We start from the raw sequence: 18,222 nt of genomic DNA, 5'->3' as shown, positions 1-18,222 counted from the left end.
TTCTGGAGAAATGAAATAACAAATTTAACCAGGGTCAGATTCTGAGCATAAACAAGTCTACCATATCTTCTACATGGAAATAAGCACTGGATAGTTCAGGATCTTTACAGCAGAGTAGCTCAGGGTTGCCTTGGCATCAGAAGAAACTGACCAAGTCTACATTCCCACCACAGTGAAAGATTTCCTGTTGTCTCATTCTCACAACATTTGGTGGTGCCTCTGTTCTGAACAGTAGTAGCTCTAACAGGTAGACAGTGGCATCTCATTTTCATTTATAGTTCCCTTATGATATATAATGTGAAGCACTTTCTCATACGCATATTTTCTTTTGTGCATTTCCTCTAGCAAGTTATCTATCCAAATTTTTTTAATTTAAACTTTATTATCAAGGTGATATATAGAGGGGTTACAGTTACATTCGCAAGGTATTGAATATCTTACTTTTTTTTTTTTGCCAGTCCTGGGCTTGGGCTCAGGGCTTAAGCACTGTCCTTGGACTTTCTCAAGGCCAGCACTCTACCACTTGAGCCTCAGCACCACTTCCAGCTTTTTGCTATGTATGTGGGGTACCGAGGAATCGAACCCAGGTCTTCGTGCATGCTAGGCAAGCACTCTACCACTAGGCCAAACTCCTGGCCCCAAAACCTTACTTCTTGAACATTGTTACCCCTTTCCCATTTTTCCCACTTTCCCTCCTATCCAAATCTTTTGTCTGTTTTATAATTATTTTTCCTATTGTCAAGTTTTAAAAGTTCTTATCATATATCAAATATCAGTTTTTTAACTCAAATACATGTTTTCTAAATAGTTAAACAATGGAACTTATCTTTTATCTTTCCTTCTTTCGCCATCACACTTTTATCTAGAACAAGCATCACAAAAAATCAAGGTCACCTAGATTTTTCTCCTGTGTCACTTCATAGAAATTTTATCATTTAGGTCTATGCTCCATTCTGAGTTATATTTTCTGTGTTATTTTAATGGAAACTATTCAAATACAGAATTAGAGGAGAAACAGAAAAAAAAAAGCTGAAGTGACATAGATCCACAAGAAACTACAGAAGAAACAGAGATAATAGCTGGAACTGATACTGTGAAGGTCTAACATGGAGCCCAGACCCCTATGGCAGAAGTATGCGGAAGCCTGTGGTGATATTTCTGAGGCACAGAATAAAGCTACATTAAGAATAAGAAACAAGGGGGGACCGGAATTTGACCTCGTGTTAGAGTGCTTGCCTAGCACGCACAAAGACCCAGGTTCAATTCCTTGGTTACCATATACATAGAAAAACGCCAGAAGTGGGACTGTGGCTCCAGTGGTAGAGCTCTAGCCTTGAGAAAGCCCAAGGACAGTGCTCAGGCCCTGAGTTCAAGGCCCAGGACTGGCAAAAAGAATAAAAAACAAGGATCAGCTAAAACATTACACTCTGAAAATATATTTGTGACCCATAAAGAACTGAGATCTGGGGCCGGGAGTTTGGCTTAGTGGTAAAGTGCTTGCCTAACATGCACAAAGGCCCGGGTTTGATTCCTCAGTACCACATACATAGAAAAATGCTGGAAGTGGTGCTGTGACTCAAGCTGTAGAGCTCTAGCCTTGAGGTAAAACCCAAGGCTCAAACCCTGAGCTCGAGCCTAGGACTTGCAAAAGAAAAAACAAAAAAAAAAAAGACCTGTATTCATTTAAAATGTCCCTCTTTACACCTATGAACGTTCCTTGCTGCAAAGTCCGATTTGTTTGATTTATTCTAACTTTCTTTTGATTAGTGTTAGCACAGTATGTCTTTTTCCATCCTTTACTTTCAATCTATGTCTTTACACCACATAGACTTTCTTAAACAATGTACAATTGATATCACAGGACTCTTCATCTTTTCCCCGGTATATTTAGATCATCAATATTAAAATAATTATTAATGTGGTAAATTTAATATCAACCATATATTAGTAGTTTTCATCATCTTTGTACTTTGCTTTTTTCACAGTTACTTATCTTCTCTCCCTGACAAGAGCAGGAAAATCAAGTCAAGACCCTAATGATGCAATTCACCAAAATATGAACCCTCCCAAGACCAGCCACCCTGGAGTTCTGAATTCTGAAGCTCGTCCAAGTGAGCCTCCCACAATCTACCCAACCATCCTGGTGTTCCTAAGGCAGGGCAGATTCCTGGCGAGACCGTGCCACTCAGGCCTCTGCCCTTGTATGCAGTGAGTCTTTAGCAGCCTGTCTGTCTCTTGCCAGCTTGGACAGCAATGGTCTGCCCCATCACATCAACTTTCTGATGGATCTAAAAGAAAGAACTGATTTTCATTTTGATGAACTATGTTCTCCTTTTGTGAGGACAAGAAGGATGACTTCCAAGCTCCTACTACACTGTTCAAGACATTAAAAGTATCTGTTGTTGTTTTTTGTTTTTTTTTATGGTCATTTCTATTTTGGATTCAAAGTATTGGTTTTAAACTATCTTCCTGGTTTTGGATAGTAAAATATAGTCTAGCTTCTGAAATATAAAGCACTCATTCAATAGTTTTCATGAGATTATCTTATATGTTTCGAAAGGTATTCATTTCAGGAATAGTTGGTTAACTGAAAAGAAATTCAATTAGGCAAGGCTCTATGACCCTGTCAGTAAGAAGCCAGTAATGATACGAAAGTATTAGCACCAGTAAAGACAATGCCACTATAAAATACACCAACCATGTTTGTGCTTCATAACATAACACTAGAGGTAAATCTGTGATTAAACCTGATCTTTCTTCCTAACTGGCTCTCTTTTCTTTCTTTCTTTCTTTCTTTTGTTGTTGTTGTTATTGTTGTCGTTGATAGTGGGACTTGAACTCCAGTCCTGGGTGCTGTCTCTGAGCTCTTCAGGTCAAGGCTACTGCCCTACCCCTTGAGCCCTGGACCACTTCCAGTTTTTTTGGTGGTTAACTGGAGATAGGAGTCTCACGGATTTTTGGTGTCTAGGCTGGCTTTGAACCGCGATTCTCAAGATCTCAGTAGTAGATTTACAGGCATCAGCAACTGACACCCAGCCAACTGGCTCTCTTCTCTTAAAGCTTTTCCTTATCCCTATTCCCCTTTAATAAGAATAATACCGACCTCCAAAAGTTAGGAGAATGATAACTAAAGTTGGTATATTGCATTAAGTACATGGTATAAATAGCACTTCTTGTCACTTTTGTTGTTCTTATTTTCATTGTTATTAGACTATTAAGCTAATTTGCTCAGTATTTTTGACAATATGTTACGGTCTCTTAGACTTATGCATAGCATAACTGAACTATTTATCTTCCACTTGGGTTCATTTTACTAACTCCTATTTACTTGGAATGAATTAGTTGGATTACCTGAATATGGAATTAGTTACCAAGTGAAACACTACATATTATCTTTGAGCTTCAAAAGCTGAATGAGACAGAGGATGACTTAAAGTCTTATACACTGTGGTATGGTTTCTCCATGGAATGAAACAAAGCAGAAAACTATTACTTCCTAACAGTCCTTTTTCAGTTCTGGTCTTTCATTATTTCTCTCATCTTAACAACTGTTTGACTACTTCATCCAAATACAAAACACAAGATACATTATTTTACGATTCTGAAAATATTCAACAAGGCAAAACTTTCCTAAGGAAGTAGTGAAAACACACCTGCTTCCTTACATATAATTTATTTATATTAGGCAAGGGGCTCTGTCCTGAGGAAATGTGGAAAATGTCTATTTTTAAACCTCTGACGTTAGTAAGCAGTGGTGCCCTGTGCTTGAACATAAATCATCCCTGAAGAGCTGAAGTTCTCTTCATTCATTTGATCTTCTACCTCCAGAGGAAATGGATGCTAGTTTCATTCAAAAGAAGTTTAGATGTTCAACATAAACAAGTTTTATCTGAGAACAAACTCATGTTCATCCTAAATGGGAAGATCTGTACCTTCTGAACCACAATATACACAAATAAAAAAATCTTCCTTGACTCAGACAGAAAATTAAACAGGGAGGCCAAAGAAGTTCGTCCATTTTGGGGTGTATGTGTCCCAAATTAATGAAGCAATAGATGAAAAAGGCCTTGTACTTCTTCAAGCTATCATAATATCCATCAAAGCCATTATAGTTATTGCTTAATATGAGATGACAACATTATTTGGGTTGATTTGGTGGAGTTTAATTTTTTTTTACCAGTCTTGGGCTTGAACTCAGGGCCTGAGCACTGTCCTTGGACTTTCTCAAGGCTAGAGCTCTACCAGTTGAGCCTCAGTAACACTTCCAGCCTTTTTTAGGTATGTGGTACCAAGGAATCAAACCCAGGTCTTCGTGCATGCTAGGCAAGCACTCTACCACCATTAAGCTAACTCCTAGGCTGGAGTTTAAATATTTTTGAAAAACAACCTAAATAAAGTTTTCCATGATTTCTAAGACTTTAGAAATGAGGGTTAGGGTGGAATTTTCAAGGTCTTTGGAAAACAGGAGAAGAGCATGGCTGGCCAGTGTGCTTTGCTAGCTGCAGTTCGTGGCACACACATCGACAGTCACCACCATCCTGTCAGTGAGGATACAGTCCTCTAAGAGCTATTACCCACAGCAGGAATGATCGAGGTGAGAACAGAAGACTTTAACACATTCAAATGGCTTATCCTACTCATGCTCAAAGCATAACCATAATGTAGCCACATCAAAAGGAGATGCTATGAAGAATAGGGTTCTAGAGTTACTTGTTCAATGTCACAAAGCTGTGACAAGCCAAGATGTGGTTTTTGGTTTTGTTTTTGTAGTCATACTAGAAGTCGAATTCAGTGCCTCGTGCGGGATAGGTAGCCACTCTGATTGTGGATTCACATCCTATGCCCCTTTTTGTGTTGTTTTGGGGATGGAGTCTCATTTGTGCCACAGGCCCACCTGGACCATGGTTCTCCTATCTGTGCCCCCTGAATAGCTAGTGTTGCAATTATGCACCACCATCCAGCTATAGGGTGATATGGGGGTCTTATTAACTTTTTGCCTAGGCTGGCATGGTAATCCTCGTGATCTATGCGATTAGAAGCATAAAGCCCAGTATCCCACAGAGAAGAGGTTTTTAATCTCAGATTTTGAAAAGTGGAAGGTATAGAGAAGAAAGAAAGAAAGAAAGAAAGAAAGAAAGAAAGAAAGAAAGAAAGAAAGAAAGAAAGAAAGAAAGGAAGGAAGGATAGGGGAAGAGAGGAAAAGGTGATACAAGGAAAAAAAGAAAATTATGACTACCCTCAGGGCTTAGTCCAAAACATAGTATGACCCTAACACATCAAATCTATGTGGATTAGTCCTAGTAGAATAACTACCATGTAAACCTCTCCCTAAGCACTACATATACACGTCATTACATCTATAACATTACATGAAAGCTTAAAAGTCCAATCCTAAACTGGGCACGGTGGCTCATGCCCGTAACCTTAGCTACTCAGGAGGCTGACATCTAAGGATCAAGGTTCAAAACCAGCTTAGGGACCAAAGGATTTGAGACTCTTTTTTTTTTTTAATTTTTTTTATTGTAATTAGTAAAAGGGTTACATGATATTTGCCAGATAGAAGGTGCATTAATTCACATACATTGATACCCTTTCACATGTCTTGGTACCCATTTCCCTCCCCCCCCACCCTCCACCCGTCTTGGTTTTCCCCCCTTCCCTATCAAATTTCAAATATCCAAATACAAATAAATTCAATATATCAGATAACAAAGTGAGATACTATACCAATATGAGATAACCAAGGGACAGCTAAGGAGATGAGAGACAACATAGTACATTAAGGACAACAATCATTTATTATATGGCTTTTGTTTCAATATCCTGGAGGTCCTTTCAATTAGCTTCACATTAACCTCTAGAAAAGGGGAAATGGGGCTTGGCTTAAGGGTAGGGCAGTAGCCTTGGGCTGAAGAGCTCAGGGACAGCCAGCGCCTAGGCCAATTCAAGCCCCATGACTCACAAGAAAAAAAAAATCCCAATCCTATCAGTGCCCTGGGTCCTTGCCCCAACTCTACTACAATCTCCTGATCCCAGACTTTCTCATCTCAAAGAATGAAACACCATTGCTTACGCTAGATGTAGCAAATATTTTAATTTCTACCTTCCCTTCAATCCTAGCAGTCCAAGATATTAGCAAGCTGGGTACTTCCCTTTCTAAAATACTGTGTACTGCCTTTACTCCAGCACCCAAGATCAAGCCACCTGAATCACAACAATGTTCTCCTCACTGATCTTCTCCCTCTTAACTCTAGAAAGTCCATCCTACATAAAACACATAAGCTGAAGTGATGGCCCTTTCATTTATACTTAGTTTAAAGTCTAAGTTCCTACAAAAGCACACATGCCTACCAATATTTTCAGCTACCAATAACTTATTGAAGAGTATTTCAAAAATAAAACCTCAATATTGTTATCACAGCTGGCAAGTGACAGGTAGAAGATGGAAAGACTTAAGATAAATCTTCCCATGTCCTCTTCTTTAAGTCATTTAAGGTGCTAGTGGTCTATTTCCAGAATTTTATCCATTTCTCAGTTTGCTCAATTGCAATATTGTAATAAAACTGCTTCTCTGACTTTATCTGGTAATTAGAGGATCAAATGAGATAATCTCTGGGGAAGTACTTTGAAAAGCATAAAAGCACTGCACAAACATGAGCATACAAGTGCATATGAAACTGTTTACCAGAAAGATAAACTGAGTCAATTTAGATAAAACAACTGACTTTTGTCACGAGAAATCACTTTAACTGGTTCAAACATTTTCTACTGTGCAAGAGGATTGATTCAAGACAAGAAAGCTCATGGCTAACCTAGGTAACTTCCTCCTTGGAGATATACCATCGCAGCAAATAAGCAATAGCCAGCTAAAGCTTACAAATGTGCTTCTGACTAAAAATGAAAATAGGCATCTAAAGGCCATAGTTCAGAAAGCTGAGAAAATCAGCTTCATTGTCTTCAGAGTCTCATACCATATCCTTCCTTCTCCTCTCCATGATGCAAAAGGGCAAAAATGAAAGACCAAGACTGCAGGTCCTTCCAAACTCCAGGACACAAGAGGACTCCAGCTCTGGAAACTCTGCTAGCCAAGAGCTGCAATCATATGCTTTCCTCCAGACAGATGGGAGAAATTTTGACCCATTCACCTGGCAGTGTATCTGTATATACAGGAAATTTGCCTTCAAGTTTGTGGCATGTCAAATAGAAAAGGAAACGTAGGTACTTTCAGTAAAAATAATCCTTCCAATGGCAATTAGACCACATTCAGACCAGATTTGCTGATGAAGACATCGTGGCCACCAGAGCTGGTAAACAAATCACTCTCCGTTACTTCCCTGTTCTCATGGGTATCCAAAAGGAGGCCTACAAAGTCCCAGGCATTTCACCATCTCTACATAAATTCTTTTCAGACCCAGTATCATTATCTTACTTCAATTATACTCCAATTCACTGGTTATATAAGAAATACCACCAGTGACATTCAATGTATTTAGTCTCCAGAAATAAAATGACACTTTAAACCATGAGTCTACAAAGTTTCTTTAGGTAAACAGCAAGTTAATATTTTAGGTATTATGGTCATATACTTTTCTTCTTTTATTTATTTTTAACAATCCTCCTAAAATATAAAAATATTTTTAGTACTTAGATGCAAAACTAGGCCAGAGAATAAACCACCTATTTTGTGAACAGTAATAATTATGAACTGAAAGTATAAAGAAAAGTAGTTACATACAACTTGAATCAGCTTTTCATTTAAAACAAATCGTAGTGGAAGCTGCGCACAGTGACACATGCCTGTCTTCCCAGCTATGTGGGAAACATAGATTGGAGAGATGAGGTTCAGGCCAACCTGTACATAAATGCAAGACCTTATCTGAAAAATAACTAAGACAGAAAAACCCTGAAACATGGTAAAGTACCTGCCTAGCAAAAATAATTAATTATTGATTAACCAATTGATCAACTACAACTCAACAAGCTTTCTTCTCCTACTAAAGTAGGAACACTAGATAGTGCCCCAATTTCCATAAGAAACAAAATGTGCCTAAATCTTTTCTTTTCCCTCACCTCTAGAAGGTCAAGAATAAACAATGCTTAATGAGAACTAATAAAGTATCGCAATATGCATGTTTATGGTACCATTTAAAAGCTTAAGACTTGTGTAGTACACATTGCTAAAACACAAATTAGTGCAACTTCTAAAACTATATGCAAAAATATACAAAGTCAAAGGGCCAAAAATTGGCTGGAATAAAATCCAGCCATCCATTCACAAAGGGACATGTTATTAAAATGACTTTTCCTCTAGGTATTTCTGTACTGTAATAAGAAAGAGCACCAGAATTGGGGAAGGAAGATGGCCTAGAAATGCCATACTTGCTGGAACTGGTGTTTCTGCCCCATGATGCAGTATAGTTCCTTGTCCCTGAGATAAAGGGACTCTCTCTCAAGGTTGCCACATTGTTGCCAGGCAACAAGAAATCAAATGTCAAGATTAGCACTTTGCTTAATATATTTTTATCATCAATGAACCATTTTTCTATTTTGCTCTTCTTCTCACTGCAGATGTCATTAGGCTAAGATTTACAGTAAAAATCTACAGGAGTATGCTGAGAACTGTAGTTAAAAGTAAACACCATGGGCTGGGAGTTTGGCCTAGGGTTGAGTGCTTGCCTAGCATGCAAGAAGACCCAGGTTCGATTCCTCGGTACCAAATGCATAGAAAAAAGCCGGAAGTCATACTGAGGTTCAAGTGGTAGAGCTCTAGCCTTGAGAAAGTCCAAGGACAGGGCTCAAGCCCTGACCTCAAGCCCAGGACTGGCCAAAAAAAAAAAAAGTAAACACCAAGCATTCACCAACTCTATAGTTAGAGGTCTGTAAACATTATACTAATTCCATTTTGAAGATTTTTTTAATTTTTACCAAACTACTTCATTACAGTATATCTTCATTTATATTGAACCACTCTAAAATTTCATTAAAATTCAAGGAAATGAATGGTCTTTAAATACTTCAATACTTTGAAACAAAGAGCATCAGTCAGTTCATCTAATGTAGTTATGTTAGGATATTCAAATGTTTTCTATCAAGGCATTTTATACATGGCCAAATGTGAAGCATAGAATTTACAGATACCACTCTGGGTTTAGTAATCAGTAGGAAAAACATGAAATCTAAGAGCATAAATAAAATATTATAACTGAAACATTGTAAAGGAAAAAACATAAAGATGTTATATATAATTAAGCAGGTTTAAAAACAATAAATGATGCATATTTTATCTTGTATGTAGAAGTTAGCTCTAATTTATAAATATGTATCTACACATATACATATATATGGGGACATATGCAAATATATGTACATACATATATATGGGGTCTGGTGGTTGCAGGGAAGGATTTGAATGGTGTAACTTTTTGAACAACAAAAGGTCTAACAAAAAAAGGCGTCAAGATGTTGGAACATGTGTTGTGGGTGAGAGGTCAAGGGAAGGGGGAGGAGATGAAAGGAGAGAGGAAGGGTGGGAAAAAGGAAAGAAAAAGTAATATAGCATGGGTCAAGATGCATTGTACTCATAAACTGACAGGTTGAATTGAAGATTTTTTTTAATTTTTTAAGCAATCTCTGTGATGTCCTCCATAACCATTTAGTAACACTTTACTAAAGGCTCTCACAGCTCATGGGGTATTAGTAAGAGAAAGAAGAGACAAAGATCTCTCTATCTCCTCTTTCTTTTTAACTTAGCTGGCCCCTTCAGGGAGATTCAGGAGGAAGAGAAGATACTATTCTTGCTGGCCTCACTTTTCTGGCTAACTGAAGCAGACAGCTTCACCAGGCTAATGCTTAAGTACAGTGAAGGAGATCGTGAGAGTCACCTTTGGCATTTCAGCCATTTCAGAGATGCTCACGTGAATAAGTTCCACACAGGTGTGAGCAGTGGTTCTCTATGCATGAAGTGAATGTTGGAAGAGGATTTATCTCAGCCCAAGATACAGGCCAGGGAGATGGAAGAGGAAAAGACCTTCAAGCAGACACAGAGAGGAGAAGAAACTCCAGGATCTGAAAGTAAATGCTGCAGCGAAGGGACTCTGGTAGAATTAAGAAATATGGCAAAAAGTACCTGTTCCTTGTCACTGGATTTCCTGCTATAACATCTCTGCCACCTACGGGTAGAATGAAATTTTGTCTAGAACTCTACAAGTATTAAAGACAACCTTTAAAAAAAAATTCCACCACTGGATGTCTTCAGTTTGTCAATGATTGTCAGCCATTCCTATTCCTGCTGTAAATTTAAAGTAAACTCAGCCTCGATTCCTGCCTGAGTCTGCTCTTTGTTCTATGCTTGAACTTGATATCATCTTGAAACTAAACTAACTCATTTAAAATGGAAAAAAAAATAAAGAAGAAGAAGAAAGTCTCATGGACCTTCTTACTCAGCTTGTAACTGTGATCCTCAGATCTCAGCTTCTTCAGTAGCTAGGATTACAGCATGAGCTAGCAGTGCCTAATTCCATAATAAATATTTAAAACAAAAATTAATAAACTCATTCTCGCTGTAATCTTTACCTTTCCTTACCCATTAAGCAGAAATAACATATTTTTGCTTGGCAGGCTGGCAGGTGTCTCCTTAATTTTTTCTTCAAGTTAATCTCCTAACAAGAGATGGAATTTAGCGGGTGCCAGTGGCTCAAACCTGTAATCTTTGCTGCTCAGGAGGCTGAGATCTAAGGACTGCAATTGAAGACAGCCTGGTCAGAAAGTCCATGAATCTCTTATGTCCAGTTAATCAGCTAGACATGGTTCTGTAGCTCAAGTGGTAGAGCACTAGCCTTGAGTAAAAAGAGCTTAGGGACAGTGTGTAGGCCCAGAATTCAAGGCCCAGAACCAGCCCTCCCCCCTCACAAAAAAATAGAATTTTATGGGTATTAATACAGAAAACAGAAGTCATAGTTCCCAAGGTTTTTCTGTCATAAATATTACTTTAAAGTTTTTTTTCATGTGCCCATACTTTATAACCTAGAATCATAAATAGTAGTGATGATGATGATGATGATTAATAAAAAAGAGAAGGACATTGGTAGAAACAATCTTCCTCATAGTGGCTACCTCTGGATAGAAAGCTCTACTTCTTACTCTACTTGGGTTTACAGAGGCTCAATTTACTATGCTTCACAAAACACACAAGTCACATGTATGCAGCATGTATGCAACAAGAATCCTGATCTATAAATACTTCTTTCTGATAGGGAGGGAGGAAAACAAGATGAGGGGTGGAGGTGGGGAGAGGGAAATGGGGACCAAAACATGAGAAAGGGTATCAAGGTTTGTGAAGGAATGCACCTTCTATCTGGTGCATATAAAGTAACCCTTCTATTTATTACAATAAAAATATATGAAAAAATACTTCTTTTTTAGGCAGTTATATCTAAAATACCAAAATACAAATACTCTTAATAGAAATAGTTATATTTAAGTTGTGATGAAAAGTGTCTTTAAGCAAAAGCTGAAAGTAACTATAACAGTCAAAAAGCACTTTTGGTAAACCTTTGCTGTCTGATAATACAAGCTATAGAGCAGGTGTGACCACACAAAGAAAACCAAACCACCCAGGGTATTCTGGTTATAGGCAACCTCAGCAGCCTTCAGGGGCTGAGTCAGATGACCTTTTCTGACAGCTCAAGCATGCCAGGCTGCTGGCAGGAGACAAAGCATCAATAGTCTCCTAAGTGAGGCACTCCTGCCCCTCCTCCGAGATTTCCTATTATAAACTCTTTCCAGAAAGAGCAAGGCCACTTCTCAGAGAAAGCCAGGATGGTAGGGTATGCACACAGGACCTGGCAGGGAAGCTCATAGACAGTTATGAGGTTAACAAGAATTCCCCTGAGAAAGAAGCCTGTGAACTCCCTTCCAGACATTCAGCAGACTGTGTCTGCCCCTTATTCATTATACACATGCAATACAACATCAGGAGATATTCTGGCTAATTCAGTTCATCAAGAAGACTTCGCCCACTCAAAGGAAAGGAGGTCCAGAAATAACACTGGCTAGAGTAAAAAGAGAAGCATCTTTGTGACATGTGTGCCAGCATGTACACTCATTTGTACTGGCTTTTTCTCAAGTAACTACCCAGTTCTTTAAGAAAGGGAGAAAGACACAGCCAGCATGGATTATGTCACAATGTGCAGAGAAGTATGCAAAGGGCCTGAGGTTTTGATAAAGGTGATATTCCTATTAGTTTGGCTAAAAACTAACAATACTTTGTGCTGAAGTATGGAGCATACATAAATCACCATGTTAGGGAAATATGTGAGGATCAAGGGACCACTGGGTAGAATAAACAAGAGCCAAGAGAAAGAATGAATGAATCCACAGGACCATAGTTTGAGGATCATTGTTTCTCAAGGCTATCTCCAAGGACTACGATCCTGGTAGGAAAACCCACTATAATCAGAATGACCAAGAAGGCTGGCAGTAGAGAGAAAGGTTGAACAAAAGCTCTCAATCTGCTCAATGCTAATAGAAGTAAAATACTCTGCATGTCCAATGTACTTCCAGACTTCAACCCATCATGATGATCTGAAGTATTTCATGAAACAAAGATAAGGACAGAGGATATCCGATCAATATTTCTATGGTTCTGTTCTCATCAGGCTTGCTGTGTACCCTTGAGTAGGTCATTCAACCTCTCTGAGCCTTAAAGTACTCATCTCTAAAACTGGAATGATTTTGGTTCTTACCTCATAGGACTAATATGGAAAAAATGTAAATGTACATGAGAGACCAGCAAGGACTAATACAATTGAGACCATTAATAAATCACTAATGGTAGCTATCATGATGGCCTACATTTAGCACCCAGATGACTACAGGAATAATTAAATGATCGCTCAAGATTCCTTTTAAATACCATCCTTCAGACCAGTTCATAATCATCTATGTTAAGAAGATTACTATAAAACAGAGCAGCACGAGGATCATAATACTCTGGAGACCAACACAGACAACAGTGTGTAGGGTATACACAGAACAAGATTGTGGTCCAGGTTACTCAGTGGACTAGGGATAATACAAAGTCACAAAATTGTAATCAAGTTCCATATCAGAATGTGGACAACATGGACATCATCATTCCGAATTGCTTTTCACTTTTGAGAGCACCATTCTAACTCATGTCTGTCGGCATGGGATTCCTTCTAGTCTAAGCATACGGAGACATTAAATTATAACAATACTATTTGCCTAAATAGCTGTTTCATGTAAGTTCCTAAACAAGAATAGCACATGGACTTTATTTTAATTCTTTTAACCTACTTCTGTCAAATAACATTTCCTGTAAAAACCCTAACCTCCCAAAATAAATAAACATGAAATAAATTTATACTGATCAACACAGTTATCACTAGCCACAAAAAGCTAGTGAAGTCTTCAACTGTGACCAGTATAACTACAGAACTAAATTTGTATTGTATTGCATTTTAACTCATTTAAACATTTTTTGCCAGTCCCAGGGCTTGAACTCAGGGCCTGAGAACTGTTCCTGGGTTTTCTGAAGGTTATAGCTCCACCACTTAAACCACAACACCACTTCCAGATTTTTCTATGTATGTGGTACCAAGGAATTGAACCCAAGTCTTAGTGTATTCTAGCCAAGCATTCTACCACTAGGCCAAACTCTGGGCCCATCATTTAATTTTTTTTTTTTTGCCAATCCTGGACTTGAGTTCAGGAACTGAGCTCTGTCCTTGGGATTTCTCAAGGCTAGAGAGCTCTACCACTTGAGCCTCAGCACCACTTCTGGCTTTTTCCTATGTATGTGGTACGAGGAATCGAACCCGGGTCTTCATGCATGCTAGGCAGGCACTCTACCACTAGGCCAAACTCCTGGCCCCTCATTTAAACTTTTTAAGTCACACTTGTCTACTGGCTACCAAATGGAGAAGAGCAATTAACCGGGAGTGAGTATGTAAAAGCACTTGACAGAAAGGGATTCTAATGTATATCTGGACCCACTATGATACAGTGCTGGAATAGACCAGAGATTTCTGTGCTGGGATAGGAAGGAGTGGCCTTTCTTTTATTTGTTGGCTCAGTTAAAGAATTTTCTCTTCTCTTCACAACAGAGCCTCTCTACTCCAATACCTGTAATGACTTGAAGATACTAGCGTCTTTTCTTTGCTCTCTCATGTAAAAAATTAAGACAGGCTTATCCTAATAGGAAAAGAATTTCATAGAACTTCCCCCAAAATAAAGCATCTTGTCCTTCGTATTCAGAGAAGAAATGTCAACTTCTGTACTTTTAGAGAAGTTCGTAAAGTCAAGGCGTTACAACATCAATTATTTTATTTATTTTTGTTGGTCGTGGGGCTTGAACTCTGGGCTTTGACACTGTCCCTGAGCAATTCAGCTCAAGGCTAGCATTCTACCCCTTCAACCTTCAACCACAGCACCACTTCTGGTTTTCTGGTGGTTAATTGGAGATAAGAGTTTCACAGACATTCATTCCCAGGCTGACTTTGAACTACAATCCTCAAATCTCATCCTCCTGAGTAGCTAGGATTACAGGCCTGAACCACCTGGCCCAGCCGACATCAATTATTTTAAACCATGTAGCAGCTCTTTCTCCAACAAGGCTAGACATTGGCCATGGAGAGATCATTAAAATGGCTCAATAAATGAGAGGAGATTACACAGAGAAAGTAAAACACATTGTCCACTTTTAATACAGAATGTATATTAAACATACTGAAAAAAAAATCCCAGGTGAGAATACCATATCCCCCAGCACTGTGAGATTCGTTCTCCTCATTTCCCTCCACAGGAGCCAGGATCCTGATATTTGATTATTTCAAACATACCCCTGAAGTAACTTCATAGATCCCCACATCAGCCAGTTGCTGGATGAATCAAAGGATGGAACACACACACCACCATCAGGTGAAATCTACAGAATGTATCTCCTTGTTTCCAGATCAGTTCTCCTGATGTGATCTGTATTTTCTTGGAAATACATATATCTTTCTAAGTGTGTGTGTGTGTGTGTGTGTGTGTGTGTGTGTGTGTGCTTAGTTATGTTCCCACAAGATGATATGGTTTAGTAGCGTCATAGCATCTAAAGTTATTTAAGTACACTTTATGATCTTTGCTGTCTAATAATGCATTTCTCAGGTAGTATCCCATTATGAAGTAAAGCATGACCATGTGTCATGCAATTTTGACCCCATTTTATTCAAGCACCAAAGAACTTAAAGTTGGCCCCACAGGTGGATCCCCAAAGAAAGCATTCCAATGAGATCCTAGATAGCCACAAGGCTGTCATTCTTTATATTGATGATTGTATATTTAAATAGAATCCAAAACAAAACAATGGTGTCATTGCTTGCCTGCCAGTAAACAAATGGAATGATACACTTTCTCTTAAACTAGTAAGATCAAATTATTTAAAAAGAAAAAAACAATTCAGAAACAGGCTCTTCTCTTACCTCTACCACAGTGGTCCGTGCAGCTTTGCACATGGGCAAGTTGAAATTCCTTGCAGTTTTCCTACATCACGCATAGGAGAACAAGGGAAGGGAGGAAAGAGGATGAAAACTAAGAAGCAGGTTGTAGTGTAAATTATTTTATATATATATATATATATTTATTGTAATTAATAGAAGGGTTACATTATATTCATCAGATAGAAGGTGCATTACTTCACAAACCTTGATACCCTTTCTCATGTTTTGGTCCCATTTTCCTCCCACCATGAGATGGGTGCCACCAAGCAAGATGCATTGTACTCAGAAACTGACACTTCGGCCAAAGGTAAAGAAGTCCAAAGCTCTTTCAGACCTCTGTACTATGTGTCTCATGAAATGTGAAAGAAACCACTATGCTAAAAATCTAGACCACTTGACCACTGCTAAGAATTCTCATTTCATGCCAAAGCACATGGGCTAGGCTTTGAATTGTCCCTGTGTAGTCAGGCAATGGGCTACAGGATAAACTAGAGATATTTAAAATAATCCAATAATCTATTCCCACTTGCTACTACGTAATTTTATCTAAACTTTAAATATATATTATATGCTTATGTATAAGTATATGTAAATATATGTAAAAATTATATTTAAGTATATATAATATATATAACATATACATGTGCGTATATGTATACTTTACACCAATATGTTAAATAAGGCATGCATGTGTCCAAAGATCTCTAGAAATCACAAAAAGTAGTTTTATCTTAAAAAAGAAGTAGCTAAACTCAGCCAGGCACTGGGGGCTCATGCCTATAATCCTGGCTACTTAGGAGGCTGAGATTTGCAGTTCAAAGCCAGTGCAAGCATAAAAGTTCCCATGAGACTCTTATCTCCAGTTAACCATCAGAAAATAAGTGGTACTGTGGCTCACAGTGGTGGAACGCTAGCATTTAATAACAAGAGCTTAACCAGGCCCTGATTTCAAGCCCCATCACTGACAAAAAGAAAAGTAGCATAAAAATAGCACTATCAAAAATTTAAATCATATATGGCCATGCTTTCTAAGATAATGAGTACTAAAATACACAGGGGGAAAATAATAATTAGACATAACTATGTATAAGAAGACATAAATCCAGTATTTCTATGCAATGCAACCTAGACATCGATCAATCACAATGTAACTGCACAAGGATATCATACCAGTTAGACTACATAAAGGCAGAACTGCCCACAATTGTATGGACATAAACATATGATTATATATGATCATAAGCTCTTGTTAAAATGAATAACCAATTCACTATATTCTTTTTACCATAATTTAGGAAATATAGACTTCCTGACATATAACACACTCACAACACATATACACATGCACACACACACACATACACACACCCACACATACTTTTTTTTTTTGCCAGTCCTGGGTTTGAGCTCAGGGCCTGAGCACTGTCCTTGGACTTTCTCAAGGCTAGAGCTCTACCACTTGCACCTCAGCACCACTTCCAGCTTTTTTTTCTATGTATATGGTACTTAGAAATCGAACCTGGGTCTTTGTGCACGCTCTAACACTATACCAACTCTAACACTAGACCAAACTCCTAGCCCCTTTTTTGTTATTTTTTTTAATATTACAATACCTGAAAATCACATTTCCAGCTCGGTCTGCTTTCCAGGCTTTCACCAAAGCAAAATCTCCCGTAATGGATTCCTCCAAAATAAAATGCTGGCCTTTAAACTCCCTTACCTAAAGGAGACAAAGAAGGTAGCATCAGGTATTTTTGCATAAATTTGATTGTGATAGGCACTCTCACAGTCAGACAATAAGGATAGAAGCCTAGTGAGAGGAGAAGAATCCCAATAGAAACTTCCCAAGAGGCAACTAAGACTTTGTCAAAATGATCAAGGAGATTAAAAGTAAAGAATGGGGCTAGGAGGTTGGCCTAGTGGCTGAGTGCTTGCTCAGCATGCACAAAGACCAGCGTTCAATTCCACATACATAGAAAAAACAAGAAGTGATGCTGTGGCTCAAGTGGTAGTGCTCTAGTCTTGAGAAAGCCCCAAGCACAGTGCTCGGGCCCTGAGTTCAAGCCCCAGGACTGGCAAAAGAAAAAAAAGTAAAGAATGTACAAAGGCCCAGAGGCATTGGAGAAAATAAAATTCTACAAGCCTGAGGGATAGAATATTCAGGTTATTTTTGTATGTGTATGTAAATTATATATGGAAGATGGAAAAATCATCTTTTTCCTTTTACTCCAGAAAAAATTACATGACATGGTCTAGGATTTTATACATGAAAGTAGTTATAAAAATATCTATTATTCCTGAGTTCAAGCCCCAGAACTGGCAAAAAAAAAAAAAAAAAGAATTGGCCTGGTGGTTTTATATCATATTTTAATAGGAAAATTGTCTGAATTCTCAGTTCTTGTAAAGCTTTTAAAGCTCAACGTTCTAAATACTCAAAATTAAATAAATTTGTAGAAGTGAAAAAAATATCTATTATTCTTATTTTCCTGTGGTCTCCAATTATCTATTGAGATTTTGAACTGGGAATCAGCAAATTGATTTGAAGAGGACTAACACAGTATCTTGGTACCCACTCACATAATGTAGTAGATCCCTTTTAGTGAAATTTTCATTTACTTCTTTTTAATATTTTTATCATTTTCTTTACAAAAGCTTTATATATCTTTCTTAGGTTTTATTCATGTGTACTTCATTCTCCCTTTCCTTTTAGAAAAGTTGT

The 18,222-nt window shown here is 38.1% G+C and overlaps 1 protein-coding gene across 1 annotated transcript in view; it reads right to left on the bottom strand.

The window, feature by feature from the left end:
• The window catches only part of Oxct1 (3-oxoacid CoA-transferase 1), a 124,557-nt gene that overhangs the window by 84,000 nt on the left and 22,335 nt on the right, over positions 1–18,222 (bottom strand). Inside the window, exons 6-7 of the mRNA XM_090331997.1 lie at positions 17,117–17,223; positions 15,486–15,546 (exon numbers count right to left, since the gene is read on the bottom strand). Of these exons, the coding sequence (XP_090188123.1) occupies positions 15,486–15,546; positions 17,117–17,223 (168 nt within the window). The remainder of the gene's footprint in view (positions 1–15,485; positions 15,547–17,116; positions 17,224–18,222) is intronic.

The sequence above is a fragment of the Megascapheus bottae genome, chromosome 4, assembly GCF_031878675.1.
Source record: "Megascapheus bottae isolate mThoBot1 chromosome 4, mThoBot2.hap1, whole genome shotgun sequence".
Taxonomy (NCBI): Eukaryota; Metazoa; Chordata; class Mammalia; order Rodentia; family Geomyidae; genus Megascapheus; species Megascapheus bottae.
Note: the sequence above shows the minus strand (reverse complement) of the source record. Positions and strands in the feature narration are given on the sequence as shown.